General features: G+C 60.0%; 1 protein-coding gene across 1 annotated transcript; it reads right to left on the bottom strand.

Annotated features, from left to right (window-relative positions):
- Positions 1 to 2,438: 2,438 nt before the first annotated feature.
- On the bottom strand, positions 2,439 to 14,419 carry Slc28a1 (solute carrier family 28 member 1). The gene is made up of 18 exons (XM_090321726.1): positions 14,200 to 14,419; positions 13,323 to 13,434; positions 12,623 to 12,720; positions 12,311 to 12,402; positions 11,270 to 11,453; positions 10,324 to 10,465; positions 9,635 to 9,748; positions 9,290 to 9,367; positions 8,709 to 8,789; positions 7,964 to 8,044; positions 7,062 to 7,187; positions 5,547 to 5,677; positions 4,388 to 4,556; positions 4,094 to 4,291; positions 3,714 to 3,795; positions 3,282 to 3,380; positions 3,098 to 3,209; positions 2,439 to 2,869 (listed from the first exon to the last, which is right to left on the bottom strand). The coding sequence occupies exons 2-18, from the start codon at positions 13,416 to 13,418 to the stop codon at positions 2,800 to 2,802; spliced, it is 1,953 nt and encodes a 650-aa protein (XP_090177852.1). The 5' UTR covers positions 13,419 to 13,434; positions 14,200 to 14,419; the 3' UTR covers positions 2,439 to 2,799.
- Positions 14,420 to 18,563: the final 4,144 nt, after the last annotated feature.

Below are 18,563 nucleotides of genomic sequence, written 5' to 3'. Positions count from 1 at the left end.
GGCGACCGGATTTCACCCCTCCCCGCGACGACCCCGCCCGGCGGCGCGACTGCGCGTGCGCGCGGCCCGGGGGCGGGACGGGGCGTGGCGGCGGGGCGGGGCATGGGAGGGGTGGGGCGGGGCGGAGGGGCGGGGACGGCGGGGCTGGGCGTGGCGGTGGGGCATGGGAGGGGCGGGGCGGGGCGTTGGAGGGGCGGGGAGTGATGGGCGGGGCGTGACGGAGGGGGTTGGGACGGCGGGGCGGGGCCTGGGAGGGGCGGGGAGTGACGGAGGGGTTAGGACGGCGGGGCGTGGCTGGGGGCGGGGACTGATTGGCGGGGCGGGGCGTGACGGCGGGGTGGGGCGGAGGGGTTGGGACGGCGGGGCGGGGCGGGGCGGGGCTCCTCGGCCAGGGTGGCGGGTGGTCGCCGTCCTCCCCTCCGAGACCCCAGCCCTCAGCCTGGTCGCCGCGCTCCCGCGCTCCGCCCGCCTAGCGGCCGGTCCCCTCGCTTCCCAGATTTCCTGCTCTGCGAGTCCGGCGCCCAAGCTTAGCATCTGAGGCCGGGGGAAGTGGACGGAAAAGCGGGGCCCGTCGTGGGCTCCGGGGAGCCCCAGCCAGGACGCTGCGGAGCGGCCGGCCGTCAGGCATTCTTCCCACCCCTGCCGCAGTGACCGCAAGGAGGAAGGGGGCTCCCGGGAGTACCAGGCCTAGCGGAGGACCCGACCCCCCAGCAGATCCTGATCCAGCGGGGCTGGGAAGCGGAGGAGCCTCACCTCCCCCCTCAGCCATCCTGTAGGGTCCTGAGCTGCTAAATCGCGCAGCTCCCACACCGGAGCTTCACACAGCCAGATCGCGGGCTGTCCTCCCAGGGTCAACAAAGACTGGGCCACCAGGGCCTCCTCCTGGCCTCCAGCGTTGAACTTGAACCTGGCCCAGGAGAGCCCCACCCGACATCCGAGTCCCTGGCCTGCCCTTTCCTCCGCCTGGGGATTAAATGGGCAGAGAAAGCCTGCGCCTCCTGGCCCGGGACTGCTAAAAACGAGGAGAAGAAATGAACTTATCCAAACTTGCCCCCAGCCCTGTTTTGCTTTCATTGCTCTCAAATCTCAGACCACACTCCTAGTACTGCTTCTGGGAGAGCTGGTATTACAGATGTGACCATCAATCCGGCCCTTTCTTGCCAAGCTTACACCCAGGCACAGAGCCCTCCCAGCCCCCTGCACAGACTGTCTTTGGGAGACAGACTCATGGTCTTGGTCCACCATGGCAGCTTCCAGTGCCAGGCTGACTTCCTGTTCTCTTCCCTCCTCCCCTTCTCCTGCTATTCAGCCAGGAGCCCTGCTGGGCCTGGAGTCACATCATGCAGACACAACCCCATTCAAATCTCCCCAGCGCTCCATGAGGTTGGCATCACTGGGACGCAGGTTAATTGGCCTCTTCTGGGTCCCACAGCTAAGGGCAGAAGCTGCCAACCATGTCATGTGACAGCAGAGCCCCAACAGTCCATGTGGTGCAAGCGATCCCCTGAATATGGACGCTGGACATGACAAGATGGGGACAATGAAACCCCCCCACAGGATAACTGCGAAGTACCCCATCGCAAAATAAACGGGAGGCAAACTGCAGTTCTGCTGGCCATGTAGAGACACTACAATGGGGGTTTTTATGTCAGCCACAATGATCATGAATCATTCTTTTTTAATGCTCGTAACCTAAAGTAACCCCCTCTTTCTCCCTGACCTCGAGCCCCATCCATGGGCTTCACTCTGCTGCCTGAGTCACCTGTCCTAAATCCTGGGACTCTCACGGGTGGGAATGACAGATACCATGGCCCCCAAGTCAAGCAACAGGCTGGGCCTTGTCCCTTCTTGTGAGTACTCTTCTCTGAGTACCTCTTACCTGGAAGCCTGAACCCCCAGAGCCCAGCCTCTGGGGCTGGGGATCTGGGCGGGAAGATCACAGGGGTGTGTGCACACATGCACACGCGCACACACACACACACACATACTCACACACTCAACTAGGCTGCAGGAAGGGGAGGAAGGAGGAAGGAGCTGGGCCCCCAGAAGGCTCTGCTGCAGTGACTCAGTTCCAGTGCTCTCTCCCCTGGTTTTGGCATGCATATTTGTTCAGAGAACAAGAAAGGCCGCTGGCAGCAGCCTTAACTTGGCTGGCTAGGTCAGGCTTCCAGTCTTGTCCAACCACTGAATCACCCTAGGAGCCAAGTCCCATGACTCCAACCCGAAAGCCTGGTAACAGGCACCAGAATTCTCCCAGAAAAGCCGTGGCTGGGGTGGGCTGGGATGGGGGGTCAGGCCTGCCCAGGCCAGGGCTTGCCAGGTCTGAGTCGACAGTTCAATCCCCAGTATCAAAAAGAGTTCTTATTCTAAAATAAAATAGGAAACCACACCACATCGCTCCGTGTCAAATGCAGATAAATCCACAGTAAAACCAAGAGTACAGCCCCAGCCCTAACTTTATTTAGCCCAGGTTTTTGGACCTGAGTGGACTGCGGGCCTCTGAGTACCTCAAGGCGGGGGTGAGGCTCCCCAAACCCTGCTTGGGAGGACTCCGAGGGAATCTCTGGGCACAGAGAAAGGGTGTCCAGGAATCAGCATGGGGGGGCAGGGAGGAACCGAGAGAGGACTCTTGGGGTGTCACAGCACAGAGGAGTGGAGATGACCAGAGAGCTGCTAGAGGTGGGGAAAGAAAGGAGACAGAGGAGGGAGGGCAGGGGGGAGGGGTGGGAGGGTGAGGGCAGGTGTGAGCAGTGCTCCTGGCCCGAGGTGAGGACAGATGACTCCTGGGCCACCTCCCCGCTAGGCACAGGCCGTGTGGTTGTAGAAGCGGCAGCAGTTGCTCAGAGCCTGCGGGCCCAGCTCCAGGCTGCTATGGAGAAGGACGAGTTGGCAGTGGAGGCTCCAGGTCCAAGAGGTAGAGACGGGGTAGCCACGCCATGACCCTGGACCCTGAGTTGGGTCTTCACACCTTCATGTCTGCCCCCCTGGCCAGGGCCACAGCTGCTGCTGGGGCTATGATCCCATCTTGCACCCCGGTGCCTGGGCCTTCTGTACCCTAGTACCAAGCGCCCGCCCCGGCCCCCAGCCCGGCCCCTACCTGTGGAAGGCCTCTCGGCAGCACTGATACACATCAAAACTACTGCTGCTGAGGGTGCCATTGAGGAGGGTGGCACAGTCCACCTCCGGCCCCCTGGGCACGTACAGGACCCCTGTGCAGAGAAAGCAGCCAGTGAGCAGAGCCCCAGCCCCCAGAGCCCGGCCTGCCTGCACCTGCCACTCACCTGCCACGCAGGCATTCACGAGGGACACGCAGGCCCCTGTGAGCAGCGCCCGCAGCACAATCTGGGAGAAGTCGCTCCTCCGCTGCGGGGCGAGGGAGCCTGCGAGGAAAGTGGGCGCTCAGGGTCCGGGAGCGGGGCCTCGCTGCGCACAGGAGGCTCCTCCACCAGCCACGAGCGACCCTTCACCGCCCGCAGCCCTGGGCACCTCCCCATCCACCTGCGCACACCAGGCTCCGCCCCTCTGCCCCCCTCCACCCCTCCAGACCAGAATCTGTCCGGTCATGGGTCACTCTGAGCTTGAGCTGAGGGCAGGGAGAGCTGAGCCGCCCCCCTCCCCACACCGGAGGCCAGGGTGGGGAGGACGCCCAGGCCAACAGGCCCTGCGTTAGACAAACGAGGTAACAGGCTCCAGGTGTGGGGCCCCCCACACACTCAGGCCTCCCAGCATGATCCCGATGGAGCTGAAGTTGGCGAATCCACAGAGGGCGAAGGTGATGAGGATTTCTGCTCTGACCTAAAGACACAGCCGACGGGGAGGGCAGCCGCGATGAGGGGCAAGGGCAGCCACATAGTCAGGCCCCGCTCTGTCCACATCGGGCCACCCTCCCCCAGCCTGGACCCCCACCCCAAGTGAGCTCAGTCCTTCAATGCTTCCATCTTAACACCCCACATTTGGTTTCCTGGCTTCAAGCCTCAGCAGCCCGGCCCCAGGACCCCAGGGCCCCTCGCACAGGGGAGGCGGGTCAGCCAGTGCCGGGGGCTCTCAGGGAAGGCAGTGCCACCCCTTCCCCGGGGCCGGATGGGGCACTCACAGAGATCCACTGCTTCGTGCCACCGACCCACTCCTCGACCCCCGCCAGGCGGCGCTGCTTGTACTCCGAGAGCTTCTGGTAGGCCACAAACTCATTCAAAAACAGCTTGATGCCCAGCAACTCGGCCACCAAGGGGCAGTCCTCCCAGGCCACGCCCATCAAGAAGGCCACGGGCCGCAGGACGTAGGAGCAGAGGAGCTGCAACACAGCCACGGGAGGGTGGGACAGGGCCAAGCTGGGCTCTGCCGGGGTCCCCCAGCCCGCCTCACCCCCCATCCCCACCACCGAGCCCACCTGGAAGCTGAGCCCCTGAATGTCCACCATGCCACCCAGCCAGGACAGGGCAGCGTTGACGAAGGCCAGGACAGCCAGGAAGGCGATGAGGTTGGCCGCGATATTGGCCACAACCTTGACCGAGATGGCGGCCCCGCTGCTGGCCGCCTCCACCAGGTTCTGAGCGCCTCTGTGCCGAGGGGGGACAGAAAGACTCTGAGCAGGGGCCTGGGAACCAGAGGGGCCTCAGATCCCCTGAAGACATAGAGAAAGGAGTGAGTGCAGACCAGGGTAAGACCAAGGTTCTAGAATGCACTAGGCAGGGCCAGAGCCACCAACACACAAGGCTCTGACCACCCGGGAAAGCTGGCTGGCGGGGAGTGAGCTGTGTTCTGAGTCACGGAGAACTCCAGGTTTTGAGGAATTCAGGTGGGGTGGAGTGTGGGGGGGAGAGTAAAGAGCGTGCACATGTATTATTTATGTTGACGACATGATGAAATAAGAATATTTTGGATATATTAAGAGGATCACAGCTCAGGCAGGAAAGTCTGGGAGGCATTTTTTTTTTTCCAGTCCTGGGGCTTGAACTCAGGTCTAGAGTGCTGTCCCTGAGCCTGTTTGTGTTTAAGGCTCGTGCTTTACCGATTAAGCCACAGCCACTGCCATCTTTTTTTGAGTCCCGTGAGACTCATATCTCCAGTTCACCACCAGAAAGCTGGAAATGGCTCAGAGGGATAGGGTGCTGGCCTTGAGCAAAAGAGCTCAGGGACAGGGCCCAGGCCCTGGGTTCAAGCCCCATGACCACCAATAACAGAATGTAAAATGAGAGAGGCTCCTGGTCTACTCTGGAGTCTAGGGTGGGGGCTGTGCACCCCCCCCTGCCCCTGCCTTGTCTGTATGCAGGGGCCCACAGAGGGTGACCAGGTGGCTGTGAAGGAGGCGGGGAGGAGGGACAGGAAGCTGGGTGCCCCCGGGCAGCAGAGCCAGGAGCCAGGCCTCACCCCGGCTGTGGCAGCCTCGTTTCCTTGGTCAGGGGCTGGAAATGAAGATGGCAGGAGTGTGATGTCTGCACAGGGGAGACGCAGCCATGGAGGGGCCTGGGCTGGACAGGGAGGGGAGCCCGTAGCCTGTCCACCTGCACCCTATGCCCCCACCCCGCCGCCCTTCTCTGCACCCTCACCTGGAGCTCAGCTCCACACCTTCCCCGCTCCTGAACTTGGACTCCTCCACCTCCGGGTAGACCAGCTTGGAGAGAGCCAGGGCGCCCGGGGCCGCCATCACGGAGGCGGCAATGAGAGATGCAGCGTCGATCTGCCAGAGGGAGAGAGAACATCCATGGTGGGGACTGGAAAGAGCCAGAGAGAAAGAACGGGGTGGGGGCAGCGCGAGGAGATGGACGGCAGGGCTGGGCCTGGCCAGGGCAGCGGGCACACGGGCATGTCACAGTTGACCCCACGTCTTCATAAGGAGGGCCACAGGCCGTCTGCACAGGGGCGCGTACCTGCCCGGTACGTCTGCGAGCGAGGTGGTAGTGCTGAACCCACTTCACAGATAAGTCCCTCAGGACTAAGTAGGACTTGCTCAAAGCAGAAGGAAGGAAAACCCATCATGGCTCTGGGCTCCAAATTCAAGATTCCCCCTTCCTTCTAAAGCCGCCTCTCTCCGATCCCTGATTCCCAGTAGCTGATAGCTCTGGAGCCCGAGTTGGGGACCCTCAGAGAGGGACCAGATCAGCCTTAGCGCCCCAGTCCTAGGCAAGAACGAGAACCTGCACACAGACCCCTCTGGGATGCCTGGCTAGGGTGGGAAACGCACACTTCCACAGCCCGGGCCCTCCACCCCGCCCTCCGCCACCCCAGGCAGCAGCTTGTTTAAAAGTAAAAAGAAATGAGTGAAATTAGATTTTAATTTTAATTTTTGGCCATCCTGGTATTGGGACTTGGGGCTGAATTCAAACTGGTGACGTAGGTGCTTTACCACTTGAGCCATGCCTCTGGTGCTCTGGTTATTTTTGAGAAAGTGTCTCACTGTTTTTCCTATATCCATCCTACCATAGCTGGATGACAGGTTCACAATACCACGGCCAGCTCTTTCGGTCGAGATGGAGGCCTCACTAACTTTCTTTTGCCTAGGCTGGCTTCAAATCCTAATCTGACCAAGTACCTCCGATTATGGAGTGAGCTACCGTGCCCAGCTTCGTTTATCAATATCAACCTATTAATAAAATGCCATTTTTTCTGCGCTGTCACTCAGCAGGGCCCCACAAGGGGCAGCGTGAGGCGTTCCTCTGTTGACCCGTGGTACTCACTGGCCTCTAGCTACCCCAGTACCAGCAATGGGACGCGGGGAAAGGATCTGGGAGCTGAGAGGCCAAGAGCATTCAGAGGTCAAGAGCCCTGGGGAGGAGGGGAAGCTGAAGGAGAGAGCAGGGGAGAGGGTGTAGAAATACTCCGGTCAGAGCAGTGGCAGCCCACAGCCAGGCGGGGGCAGAAGCGAGCTGAGTATTTCCCACGCCCCCTCCCAGCTCCCCAGAAGCTGATGGGGAAGAGAGATTAAAATAATAATAATTAATAATAATTAAAGCTTCCACAACACCCAAATATGTGTGTAATAGTAAATACATAAATAAAAATTAAAAAGGGAAGGAAGGGGAAAGCTCGGCGGGGGGGTGGGGCAGAGGGAGGGTTCTTCCTACCCCAAAGGAGATATAGGCACCCAGCAGGCTGCCGGCGATGGTGGCGTAGCCTCCCACCATTACAGCGTGTATCTCTGAGAGCGTCATGTCTGCCAAGTAGGGCCGGATCAACAGAGGAGCCTCCGTCTGTGGATGGGAAAGATGGCAGACAGGCCAGGCTGTGGGTTCCCGCCATGTTCTGCCCTGGAAGGGGCCACGTGGCCCAGACCTGGAGCCAGCGCTGTGGTCCCAGAGCCTCTCTATCCACTGCCCCCCCACCCCGGGGCCAGGCTCCCGCCCTCCTCCCCACTCCAGAGTGAGGGGTGAGTGTGATTGCACCGAGGGTGTCCGAGGCTTCCCTGTGGAACCCTAGGGGATACTGGGACAACTTATCTGAGCTTACATCTATAGTAATTGGCTAAAATCAGAGAAACAAACGCTGTGAAATCGGAGCAGGAGTGCCACAGCATGAAAAGAGCCAAGCGCAAGGGCAGTGGCTCAGGCCTAGATGCCAGGGCCATGGAGACCAGGAGAGTCTCTGTATGAGACCAGCTTGGGCAAAAAGTGCTGGAGAAACCATCTCAACCAATAAACAGCTGGGCATCCCAGAACCCTCGAAGCCACAATTACACTGGAAAATACAGTTTCAGAAAGGGGGAGGGAGGACATGGAAACACCCAACAGGAAGAAGAGAGCTTGTCCTTGGCCCACACCCAGCCTCAGTTTACCCTGGGAGGGTCTGTGAGTCTCTCAGCTGATCGGCTGGAGTGGCAGGGAGTGGGGCCCTCTGGGGCGGGGCCTAGTGGGCAGGCCCCCCTCCCCTGGAGCAGCATCAGCATCAGGGGTCCCTGGGAGGGGTTGATGGCTCTTCTCTGGGCCGTTCTGAGCTCTGGTGGGGAGAGGGGGCTCCTTCATGTACCCACCTGGCTCACAAAGATGTTTCCTGCCACACTCAGGGTCTCTGTGGCTGTGGTACCCATGGTGAGCTGCATCAGCCACGCAATCTAGAGAGGGAGAGAGAGAGAGAGAGAGAGAGAGAGAGAGAGAGAGAGAGAGAGAGAGAGAGAGAGTGTGTGTGTGTCAGGGGTGCAAGGACCTCCCAACTCCCAGCCCAGCAGGGACCAGATACTATTGAATGTCTTGTCTAAAGCTCATGTTTTGCCAGTCCTCGGCTTGGGCTCAGGGCCTGAGCACTGTCCTTGGACTTTCTCAAGGCTAGAGCTCTACCACTTGAGCCTCAGCACCACTTCCGGCTTTTTGCTATGTATGTGGGGTACTGAGGAATCGAACCCAGGTCTTCATGCATGCTAGGCAAGCACTCTACCACTAGGCCAAACTCCCGGCCCCCATGTTGAGCTTTAATAGCCAGGGGCCAGGCTTACTGGCTCAAGCTTGGAATCACAGCTACTTGGATGGCAGAGATCTGGGAGATCACAGTGCCAGGCCGCAGGAGACTAAGTTAGTAAGAGTGGGGCTTGGAGGGGGGCGTGGACTTCAGGGGCAAAGGACTCTGGGGGAGTATGGATCCTGGAGGCAAGGAATTGTGGGAAGGTGTGGTCCTCAAGGTCAAGGATCCCAGGACGTTGTGGGCCTTGGAAGCAGAGGATTCTGGGAGGACGTGGGCCTGGGAGTCGGGGGTGCCTGCAGCCATGGCGTGGAAACACTCACCTTGAGGATAACCCACTGCATGAGGCCCATGTAGTAGAGAACCGACATGACGCAGCTGAAGAAGACGATGATGGGCAGGACCTGACAGAGAGGGGCCGGGAGTGTGCTCTAGTGGGAGAGCGCTTGCCTAGCATGCACGCAGACCGGGTTCCATTCCTCGGTGCCACACGCATAGAAAAAGCCAGAAGTGAGCCTCAAGTGGTAGAGCTCTAGCCTTGAGAAAGCGCAAAGACAGCGCTCAGGCCCAGAGTTCAAGGCCCGGGACTGGCAAAAAGAAAAAAAAAGAGCTGACAGAGAGCTGAAGACCCGACAGGCCGGGCAGGGGCAGGTGACAGGGTGTGGGCAAGGACCGGGCTGCTCTTAGATGGCCCCACATGCCGCCCCGGGGAATCTGTGCCCTCTCCTTATGGCCCACTGGCCTGCTGCCCACCCCTCCGCCCAGCCCGAGCACCAGACTCCCTATCCCTGTGTCTTTGTCTCCGTGCAGCCTACAATGGCCCAGTCAGGGCCATCGGGAGGTTAAAGGAGCTGGGCAGGCCCTCCCTGTCCCTCCTCTGGGCTCAAACCAAGAGCTCACCAACCTGAAAAGCAAAGACATCCTTGACCAGTGCCTCCCCAAACACAAAGCTGGAGCCTGCCTCAGTGTAGCTCAGGAAGACCTGACAGAAGGGAGCAGGCCCCGTTAGGGAGGGAGGGAGGGAAACTGCCAGACATGCAGGCTGCAGTGAAGGAGGGGGGCTGGCTTTTTGCTGCCCAAATGGAGATGAGTCTTTTCCAGAGCCTTTTCTAGCTAGGCTGGCTTTCAGCCATGATCATAGATCTCAGCCTCCCGAGCAGCAAGAATGACAGGTGCCTGGCTGCTGACTGAATGCCTCCCATTCCCTGCCCCCAACGGCCCCCGACAGCCCCCGACGGCCAGTACACACCTGGATCTGCTCCCCCAGCCACTGGAAGGCCACAAACCCGGGTTCCGTTCTGATGACGAAGAGTCCAAGCAAAAACTGCAGCCCAAGGCCCCAGCACACGGCCCGCCAGGACACCTGCACCCACGAAGGGGCCTGGTGAGCTCAGCCCTCGGGGATCCTCAGAGAACAAGTGGGGCTAGGGACAGGGCAGCTGAGCTCGTAGGTGTCCACACTCAGAGAGCAGTAGCGGGGCAGTGCCACAGCCCCACCAAGGAACCACAGAAAACCCACCCGGACTTGGGCGTGCCATGCCATTTCACCCCGAGCTGTGGCCTCCGGCGGTGTCATAGCCTGGCTGGGCTTCATGCTGTCCCTCATGGACAGGACTGCAGGACACCCAATAACGGTGGACCTGGGTCCCTAAGGTGCTGTGCCTTAAGGCATCTCTGGCACAAGTGGGTTCTGCCATGGGTGGTGGTCCTGAGCCCATAGACTTGGTGTGGCTCGAGGATAAATGACCGCCGCACTGCCTCTGACACCCGGGCCCTCCAGCCTGTGCCCTGCCCTCTGGGGAAAGACGGGTGACTGTTCATGCAGGGAGGGGGGGAGGTCCAGGCTCCCCCCAGACCTCTCCAGGCTTGCAGTCCCTGCCCTGCATGGCCCCAGCCCAGACACACCAGAGGAAGCTACGCATCCAGCTAAGCACTCACAGCGCAGTGGTGCTTGGAGCAGGCAAAGAGGAAGATGATGAGCACGCAGACCCCTGCAAAGGAGACCAACTGCTCGGGCCGCTGGGACGTGTCCAGAGACAGCCACAGGACCAGGCCCAGGGCCGCAGCCAGGGCCAGACCCCTGCAGAGAGAGGCAGGAAGCCACCACATGCACACACATTCCCATGTACACATGCACGTGCACACGTATATCCATATACCCACACAGACATTTCCACATGCAGATGTACATGTGCGCGTCCATATGTGTACGGGCCCCAGAGAAAGGGTGGCAGAGACCCTCCTTGTGCTCACAAGGTGCCCCGGGGATCGTGGAGCGGGGACTGCCCTATTCCCTCTTTATCCAGGTCCTGGGTAGGTGCAGTTTCTGCACAAGTATGTGCTGGCCATACCAGGCGCCTGCTGGTGTGGACAGTTCAGTCCTTGCAGTTAACATTGCACCAAGCAGACTACTGGGCTGGAATAAGTGGTTTTTTTTTTCCCGTGAGAAGGACATGAATCCGGGAGTTGTCTGAGCCGGGTGGGGTAGTTTGCTCATCATGAATTCCAGGCATGGTGGTAACACCTCTAATCTCAGATGCTCAGGAGGCACAGGAAGACTGTGGGCTGAGTTGGCCCAGACATAAAACTCAAGAAAACGATGAAAGCAAAAAAGGCCTGAAGGTATAGCACAAGTGGTAGAGCACCCAGCTAGCAGGCAGAGCTCCCCGAGCTCAACCTTACTACCAAATGCAGATTCTCTCCCGGTGTGGCATCCAGTGTGGAAGGCAAAGGGTCCCTCCTGCCCTGGGGGCTGCAGCCACCGAAGCCACCCAGCAACCCTTGCCTGGGGCAGCAGAGCACACAGGGCGGGTGTGGGGACACTGGGGTCCCCGGGGGCTGGGGCTGGTCCCCACCTCAGCCCGTGAGCTGTGAGCCCACTTACCTCTTAAGCCAGCGGTTCAGACGGGAGCCTCCGGGGAGCCTCAGGCCCCGGCCCAGCCTCGGCCCCAGAAGCCTCTTCAGCAGGCTGTAGGCCAGGAAGACCAGGGTGACGCAGGTGAGGACGAGTAGCGCCAGGGCCCTGTGCACATCCAGAAGGCAGGCCACCAGCAGGAAGGCTGCGTACGCTGGGGCGACACAGGACACGACCCTGAGGCCGTGTGCCTCCCACTCGGTCCCCGGCGGCCCCCTGGGCCCTGGATCGTCAGAGCAGAGGCGAGGCAGGAACCATCCTGACCCCGTCTCGCTTTCCTCCTCTGCCCTCAGGGAGGCGGCTTGGCAGGCAGTGCTTGCCCAGCCTGTATGAGACCCTGGCTTCATTTCCCAGCACCAGAAAAATACGCCTGGTCTCGGGGCATCACTGGTGGCAGGAGCGCACAGAGAGGGGTGAAGTCACCTTTGGGTCACTGGCAGTGGTGAGCACAGAGGCTGGCGAGGAGGAGACGGCCCAGTTCTCGTGGGACATCTGCTGCGGTGGGAGCCACGCCAGGTCCCGTGTGCAGGGCCAGGCTGGAGAGGCGTGGGGCGGCAGGAAGGGCCCACATGCAACCACCCCACTCGGCTCCTCCAGCCTCCTGCAGGGCCTCACAGCCTGCACGCAAGCCCCAAGCCCCCTGCTCACAGCCTTCTCTGTCTATGGACACCCAAGCCCCCTGCCCTGCCCTGTCAGAACTTTACCCTCCAGCCACGCCAGGCTTCCGGAGCCTGCCAAAGGTCACCTCCTGCTGGATCAGCCTTGGTCCTTGCTCAGGTGTGGGCTCACTCCTCAAGGCCAAGCCCCCCTCCTCTACCTGCCTGACCCCTGCTTTACGCACCAGCCCCGAAGGCCCCCTCCTCCTGGAAGTCCTCCCTGCCTGCCTGGGCTCCCATCCCTGTGTGCAGGCCCTCAGTGCCCAGCCAACGCCGGGTGACGGCGAGGGTCAGTGGATGGCTCTGGTCTGTGAGGTCGAGCTGTGACAGCGTCTGGCGTGGGACGGGCTCTCACCGGTACAGAGCAGGCCTGTGCCGATCCATCGAAACAGCTGGGCGTGCTCCTGGAAGAAGCTTCTGGCTCTCCAAACTGGCTGCAGGCTCCTCCTGGGGAAAGGCCTGCAGGGTCCGCGGGGGGCTTCTGGGCTCCCATTGGTTGGGGACCCCCAGCTCCCCAGGTGGGCACCAGCTGGCAAATTCCCTGAACAATGGTGCCAGACTGAAAGGCGCCCCAGCTCCCCAAACGCAGGCCTTGTGTGTCAGTGGGGGCAGGAAGGCTGGCCTCCACTTCCCCCAGGCCAGCCCTGTCCCTGTGGGGGTCACCTACCACCAGGAGGCGGGCTCAGGCCCCACGTTCCAGCCATCCCTTCCCTGCACGCCGCCCTGCGAGGGCCTCCAGTCGCCATCAGGGAGCCGGCCTTCCTCCTAAAGCCAGGGGCGTCAGGGCAGCCGGGCCGGGCAGGGCGCTTGGCCTGGGCAGCTGCTCGTGGCGCAGGGACACTGGGGGGAGGCAGGGATGGCTACTTCCTTGAGCTCTAGGAAGTCTACGTGGCACCGGCGTGGGGGCCTGGGTGGCCCCCCGGGGAGCGGGTGGCTTGGGGGATGCTTGGGCCTCTGCTGAGGCAGAGATGGGGAGACGGCGGTGGGCAGGGCTGGGCCAGCTCGCACCCTCCATTGTGGAGGAGCCTGAGGGCACCCAGGGGGTGAAGGGGTCCCTGTCAGGGTTAGGGGGGCCGGGTCGGGGGTCCTTGACCTAGGGGAGTAAGCGCAAGGCTGCGAGCTCCCCGAGGCCTCCTTGGAGCCCTCTCTGCCCAGCCGGGCGGGCCTGCGGCTGGTGGACCCCGATGGCCCCGGCCGAGAGAAGGGTCCAGGCCCGCGGGATCATGGCCCGGTGTTCCCCTCCTCGGGGGCTTTGGCCAGCCCCACAGACTAGGAGAGGGGGCCACACTTAGTAGGCCCTTGGCACTAATGGGGGTTCTTCCAGGTGGGGCGGTGGGAGCTGACACACAGACAGGGCGGGGACGGACCATCCTTTCCAAGAACTCAGCCCCCATGTTGTCCAGGCCGCTGGCCACAGGGGCCAGGGCAAGGGCCTGCCTTGGGGTGGGTGCGCTGTCTGCCATGGGCCAGGCCGTCCAGCTGGAAGACAGAGGGGGGCCAAAGCTAAAGGGGATGGCGGGGCCCGAGGAGGGGTGGGGTCAGAGAAGAGGCGGGCAGGGGGGCAGGTGTCTAGAAGCTGGTGCCAGTGCCCTGCCAGGGGCCGTGATGCCACCCCAGCCTGCCTCTCCCTGCGCCTGGCCCTGGCTTGACTCCCCAGCACATGGGGGGGAGCCCCTTCCTGCCCTGGGGATCAGGCCAGACAGCGCTTGTCATCCCAGACCCTCTCCTGCGGGACGGATGGAGGCACACGGTGGGGACATGTCAGTCCAGCCCCTGGTCCAGCCGTATGTGGACCCAGCCCCACCCCAAAGCCAGCACAGTTCCCTGAAGCTGACATTGCTCGAGGACTGTGATTGGTACATGGGTAATGGGGGATTCCTGGTTAAGCCACGTATGGTGGGACCAGACTGCAGTCCCAGCACTCACAAGGCTGAGGCAGGAGGCTCTCAAGTTCAAGGCCAGCCTGTGCTATACATACATATATATACATATATATATATATACATATGGCAGTGTAATATATGTATATGTGTGTATATATATATATGTAACAATACTTGGTCTCAAAAACAAATCATCCAGCAAAGGAACAAATACAATGGAGGGGTGAGGAAGGTTTCCTTCTCTTCCTTCTCTTCTCCTTCCCCTGCCTGAGGAAACATCCTCACTTAATCCACGCCCCCCCCCCCAACACGATTTGGAGCCTGTGGGCTGCCCCAGCACAGGGGCAGTGGTCCTACTCACACGTCTGGTGACAGACAGGTGACAGGTGGCTGGGGACACCGTGTGCAGGCGTCTGCGGGGCCAGGCCGGGGCCAGCCTGCTTATGCCAGGCCTCGCCTTGTCACTTCAGCAGAAATCCCTGGGCAGAGTCCAGAGATTGGGAAGGCTGGGCCTCTGAGGCCAGGGCCACAGAGGAGCGGGACCCTCGATTTCCCCAGGGACAAGGGGTTGAGGGAGGGAAGTACAGCAGCTTCCCCTCCTCCTTCCCAAACCATCCTCTCCCAGGCCTGGCCCCCGGCCACCCTTCCAGGAAGCCTGGCGCTGCTCTCTCGGCCGCCCCCCTGCCAGCCCTGCATTTTATCTTAACTTTGCATCTTGTTTCCGCCTCTTGCTGCCAGGGCGGCCATTCTCCCCGAACAGGAACTCAAGGAAGACAACAGGACTGATACAAACAGGAAACGCATGTCTGCTCTCAACACTGACACAGTCACAAAAACCAGGCAAGAGTCACACCATTCCCCTCCCTTGTGTCTTTTGTTTCATTTCACCAACTGCCTGAGCAAAACCGTGTACAGAGCCAGTTCCTCAGTTTTCGGTGTAAACATTAAGCTTTCCTGACAAGATTAACAGCATCCCTTTAATAATTAATGGTACTCTTGCATCTCGTGGGTGTGGTAAAGCACACCTATAATCCCTGAACTCCGAAGGCTGAGGCAGGAGGATCATGACTTCAAATGAGGGGAGGGGAGGGGGGAGGGGGAGGAGGAGGAGGGAGAGGAGGAGGAGGAGGGGGAAGAGGGGGAGGAGGGGGAGGAGGGGTCGCCCATAATCTTAGCTTTTTGGTTTATTTGTTTTTCTTTAGTGCTAAGGTTTGAACTCAGGGCCCCATGCTTCCTAAACAAGCACTTTACCCTTAAGCCATTTCCTCCAGCCCACTTTTAGTTTCTTGGGAGGCAGAAATCAGGAAGACTGCAGCCCCAGCAAAGAAGTTTGTGAGACTTCATTTCAACAAAAAAGCTAGGACTAGCGGCATGCACCTGCCCTGCAGGCTGTTCAGAGACGCACAAGTAGCTGAGTCGCAGCCCACGCAGGCCTGGGCAAAAAGTGAGAGCCTATGGGCTGGAATAACCAAAGCAAAGAAGCCTGGGCGTGCCGTGCATTCCCGCGGTGTGGCTTCAGGGCTCCTGGGGCCTCAGGGGCCGTAGGACTGGCGGCTCCCTCCACCACGTGCCAAGGGTCCTGGGGAGTGTGCGTGGTGGGGCTGGCACCGCCCCAGGGCACCTTGGCACAGTGCTCCTTCTCGAGCCTCAGTGGCCCCTGAGACACCGCCTCTCCTCACTCTGCAGTCAGGGACAGATATGTTTTCTGGTCAACAGGGACCATTCCAAGCCGTGGGGGGGTCTTTCCCTCCTGAGTCTCCGGAGGAGCATTCTCATTCACAGAAGACTGAAACCCCTCCAGCCCCGGCAGGATTGTCCAGAGACCCTGAGGCCAGACTCAGCCTGAAACACAGCTCCAGCTTCCCTTGTGTGTGGAGGGCGGAAAGGTGACAAAGCCCCGCAGGGAGAGCTCTGCTGGCCTGTCTCAGCCCGGGTAGCCCAGGGTGTGGATTCCATCAGAGCTGTCCAAAGGTTGAATTCTCTGGAATCGTGGTTGATGTTGGACTCTAGGTCACTGAAAAGGCACAAGCAGAGTGACCCACCCAGTAGACTGTGACCCCGCCTAAAATCCAGGCTCCGTGGCTGGACAGGTCCTTCCTGTGTGCAGGTGAGGCCTCCCATCCGTCCTGGGGTGTGGGCAGCCCTGAGCCTGTGCTGCCCTGGGGAAGCCTGCCCTCCTTTTCCAGTTATTTCCCCTGCCTGGCTCCTCCTGTCCCTCCCCTGGACCCTAGAAGGTTCCTGAAACCTCACCACCGCCAAAATTAGTTCCCACCCCCGGCAGGCCTTCTGTCCTGTCCTACTTCAGAGCACTTCATGCACAATGCAGTCCATTTTCCAGCTCACACTTCCTGCTCCCCCTCTGCCCTCCCCTCCCCTTCCCCTCCCCTCCCCCTCCCCTCCCGCAGTGTGATCCTCCTGTCCTCGGTCTCTGAATAGCTGGAATTACAGACATGAACCACTGTGCCCAGCTGCGAGAGTCTCTTGAGCCTGGGTGCTTGGCACCAAACTGGATAACCTAGTGAGAACCCCCTCTCTTCCAGAAAATGGGTGGACCAGCCAAGTGCCAGTGGCTCACTAGATCCTAGCTACTTGGGAGACTGAGAAACAAAGCATGGAGTTTGAGGCCAACCCAGGCAGACAGCTTGTGATGGCCCTTCTCAACATGAGCAGTCATCCTAGGGTGACTGACGTTCCAGCTCTATGGGAAGCACAGCTCCAGGGGAGCCCAGACCAAAAGGGTTGCCAGGCCCCATCTGACCAGAAGCAGCCATGTCTATGCCTGGGATCTCAGCTACAAGAGGAAGCAAAGACAAAACAAACAACAACAACAACAAAAACCGGTTCGCAGGCTCCGTGCCTTCCAGGCAGAAGGGACACAGACCCCATCCCAAAGACAACAGGTGTAAGGATGGAGCTGGAGATACAACTCAGTAGTTGAGTACCTACCTAGCAAGCCTTATGCCCTAAGTTCAAACCCAGTACTGAAAATGATAATAGAAACAGTAATAAAAAGAGAAACAAGAAAGGTGAGAATTCAGAAACTACAGGTGACACAAATGCTTTATTGGGTCCCTAGCATGCATCCAGCCCCCGACCCCCACCCCCCCATCCTCAGGCTCCTTGTCTTCCCACAGGCCCAGAACATGGATGCCCTCCTGGCTATGCCCAGAATGCGAGTTGGAAGAGTTACGGTGAAAACCAACTCCCTGCAGTGGGCAGTCGGGGGTTGAGGGGGGCAGGAGGAGCAGACTGGGCAGACGTCACGTTCACACACACGGAAATGCGACCTTAGCTGTGGTTTATCAATGGCTGGGTCCCAGAAAGTAAAGCAGCCAGATAGCCCTGAGAGATTGCCTAGGAATTCCTGTAATCAGAGATTTTGGGGTGGCCAACAAGTCTGCCTCAAGCTGCCAAGGTATCCAGACCTGAGCTGGACAGGACACCAATATCCCAACAACTCTTTCCAGAAAAACCTGGTCTGAACCGTCAGGTGCTCACGAGTCCTCCATCCAGCCTTCCTGGAAGGAGTCAGGACTGTTTACCTGGGATCTATAGACGACTCAAGGTGGTCAGACAGAGGCATCAGAGGCCAGCAACTTCAAGATACCTACGCAAACTCACCCCTGCGCCCTGCAAAAAGACTTTGGGGCTGCTGGCATTGGCGTATTTCCTTCACAATACAGATCAAACTTCTCACCACCATGGCGCTGAGCAAGTAAGTGTGGGCTCCCCGGCTGGGAAAGCCTGTGATGGGGGCTGCTCCCCAGTCACACGACCTGCCAGGCCCCCTGACGCTGGAGGTGTTTGCAGGTGTCTCACTGGGGAGCAGAGGGGGGCAGGGGGTGCTTGTGGATGTCCTGATGAGAAAAATCAGAAGGGGACCCCAGGGCTTCACCATGCTCTGGCGGATAAGGAACCCCTGGCCCACCACTGCGTTTGCTCCAGACCAAGGTCTGGAGGCACAGCCACATATGTGGAGCTCTCCCTCCTATTACCTCCTGCCCCCTCTCGCCGTCCTGCCTCCACCTGCCCTGGCCTGGCCTAAAAGGCCCTTAGTAGTCTTCTCTTACCCAGCAATGCCTCTTTTCACTCAACATGTCTCTCTCTACCCATCCTGCCTCTCCTTTCCCATCCTGCCTCTCTTTACCTACCATGCCTCTCCTTATCCATCCTGCCTCTCTTTACCCACCATCCTCTCCTGCCATCAAGACCCACAGGGATCTCCTGATACTCTCGTCTCTTGCTGCATCGGGTGCTCACTCATCTCATAGGCTCCCTGCAGGCCATGGCGGCTTGCTGGATGGTGAGATGTGCTGAGAGCTCAGCCAGGGCGCCAGAAACACCACCGACACCGAGAGGCTGTCTCGGACAGCAGGAGGAAGCCTGGGTTGTCCTGGGCTGGACAGGCAGGCTGTCTGAGTCCAGGGCCAGGCTGGCCTACAGGTTTGAAAGCCACCCCACAACCTCTTAACCCCACCAGGCAGAATTGGTCAGTTTTCCCCACAGGTTGCAGAATGTCAAAGTGGGACTATGGCAAACCCAGAAAGGGGAAAATTGTGTGGGGTGGTCCTGGACTTTGGAGAAGAGTACCCTGTCACTGCGCTAAGTTCCCCAAGCAGAGACGAACTTGTTCTGGATGAAAGTCAGAGAGCTTGGGCCGGGAGTTTGGCCTAGTGGTTAAAGTGCTTGCCTAGCATGCATGAAGACCCGGGTTCGATTCCTCGG

This window comes from Megascapheus bottae, chromosome 30 (assembly GCF_031878675.1).
Source record: "Megascapheus bottae isolate mThoBot1 chromosome 30, mThoBot2.hap1, whole genome shotgun sequence".
In the NCBI taxonomy this organism is placed as follows: domain Eukaryota; kingdom Metazoa; phylum Chordata; class Mammalia; order Rodentia; family Geomyidae; genus Megascapheus; species Megascapheus bottae.
The sequence above is the reverse complement of the archived record's forward strand: the minus strand, read 5'-3'. Positions and strand labels throughout refer to the sequence as shown.

What these genes read in the sequence shown, in the direction of transcription:
- Slc28a1 (XM_090321726.1), bottom strand. Translation starts at nt 13,418, where the DNA reads ATGGCAGACAGCGCACCCACCCCAAGGCAGGCCCTTGCCCTGGCCCCT. An exon ending in CTGAACCGCTGGCTTAAGAG is followed by an intron (nt 10,466 to 11,269) that starts GTAAGTGGGCTC and finishes CTCTCTCTGCAG; the next exon opens with GGGTCTGGCCCTGGCTGCGG. An exon ending in GGTGTGGAGCTGAGCTCCAG is followed by an intron (nt 4,557 to 5,546) that starts GTGAGGGTGCAG and finishes CCCTCGGCACAG; the next exon opens with AGGCGCTCAGAACCTGGTGG.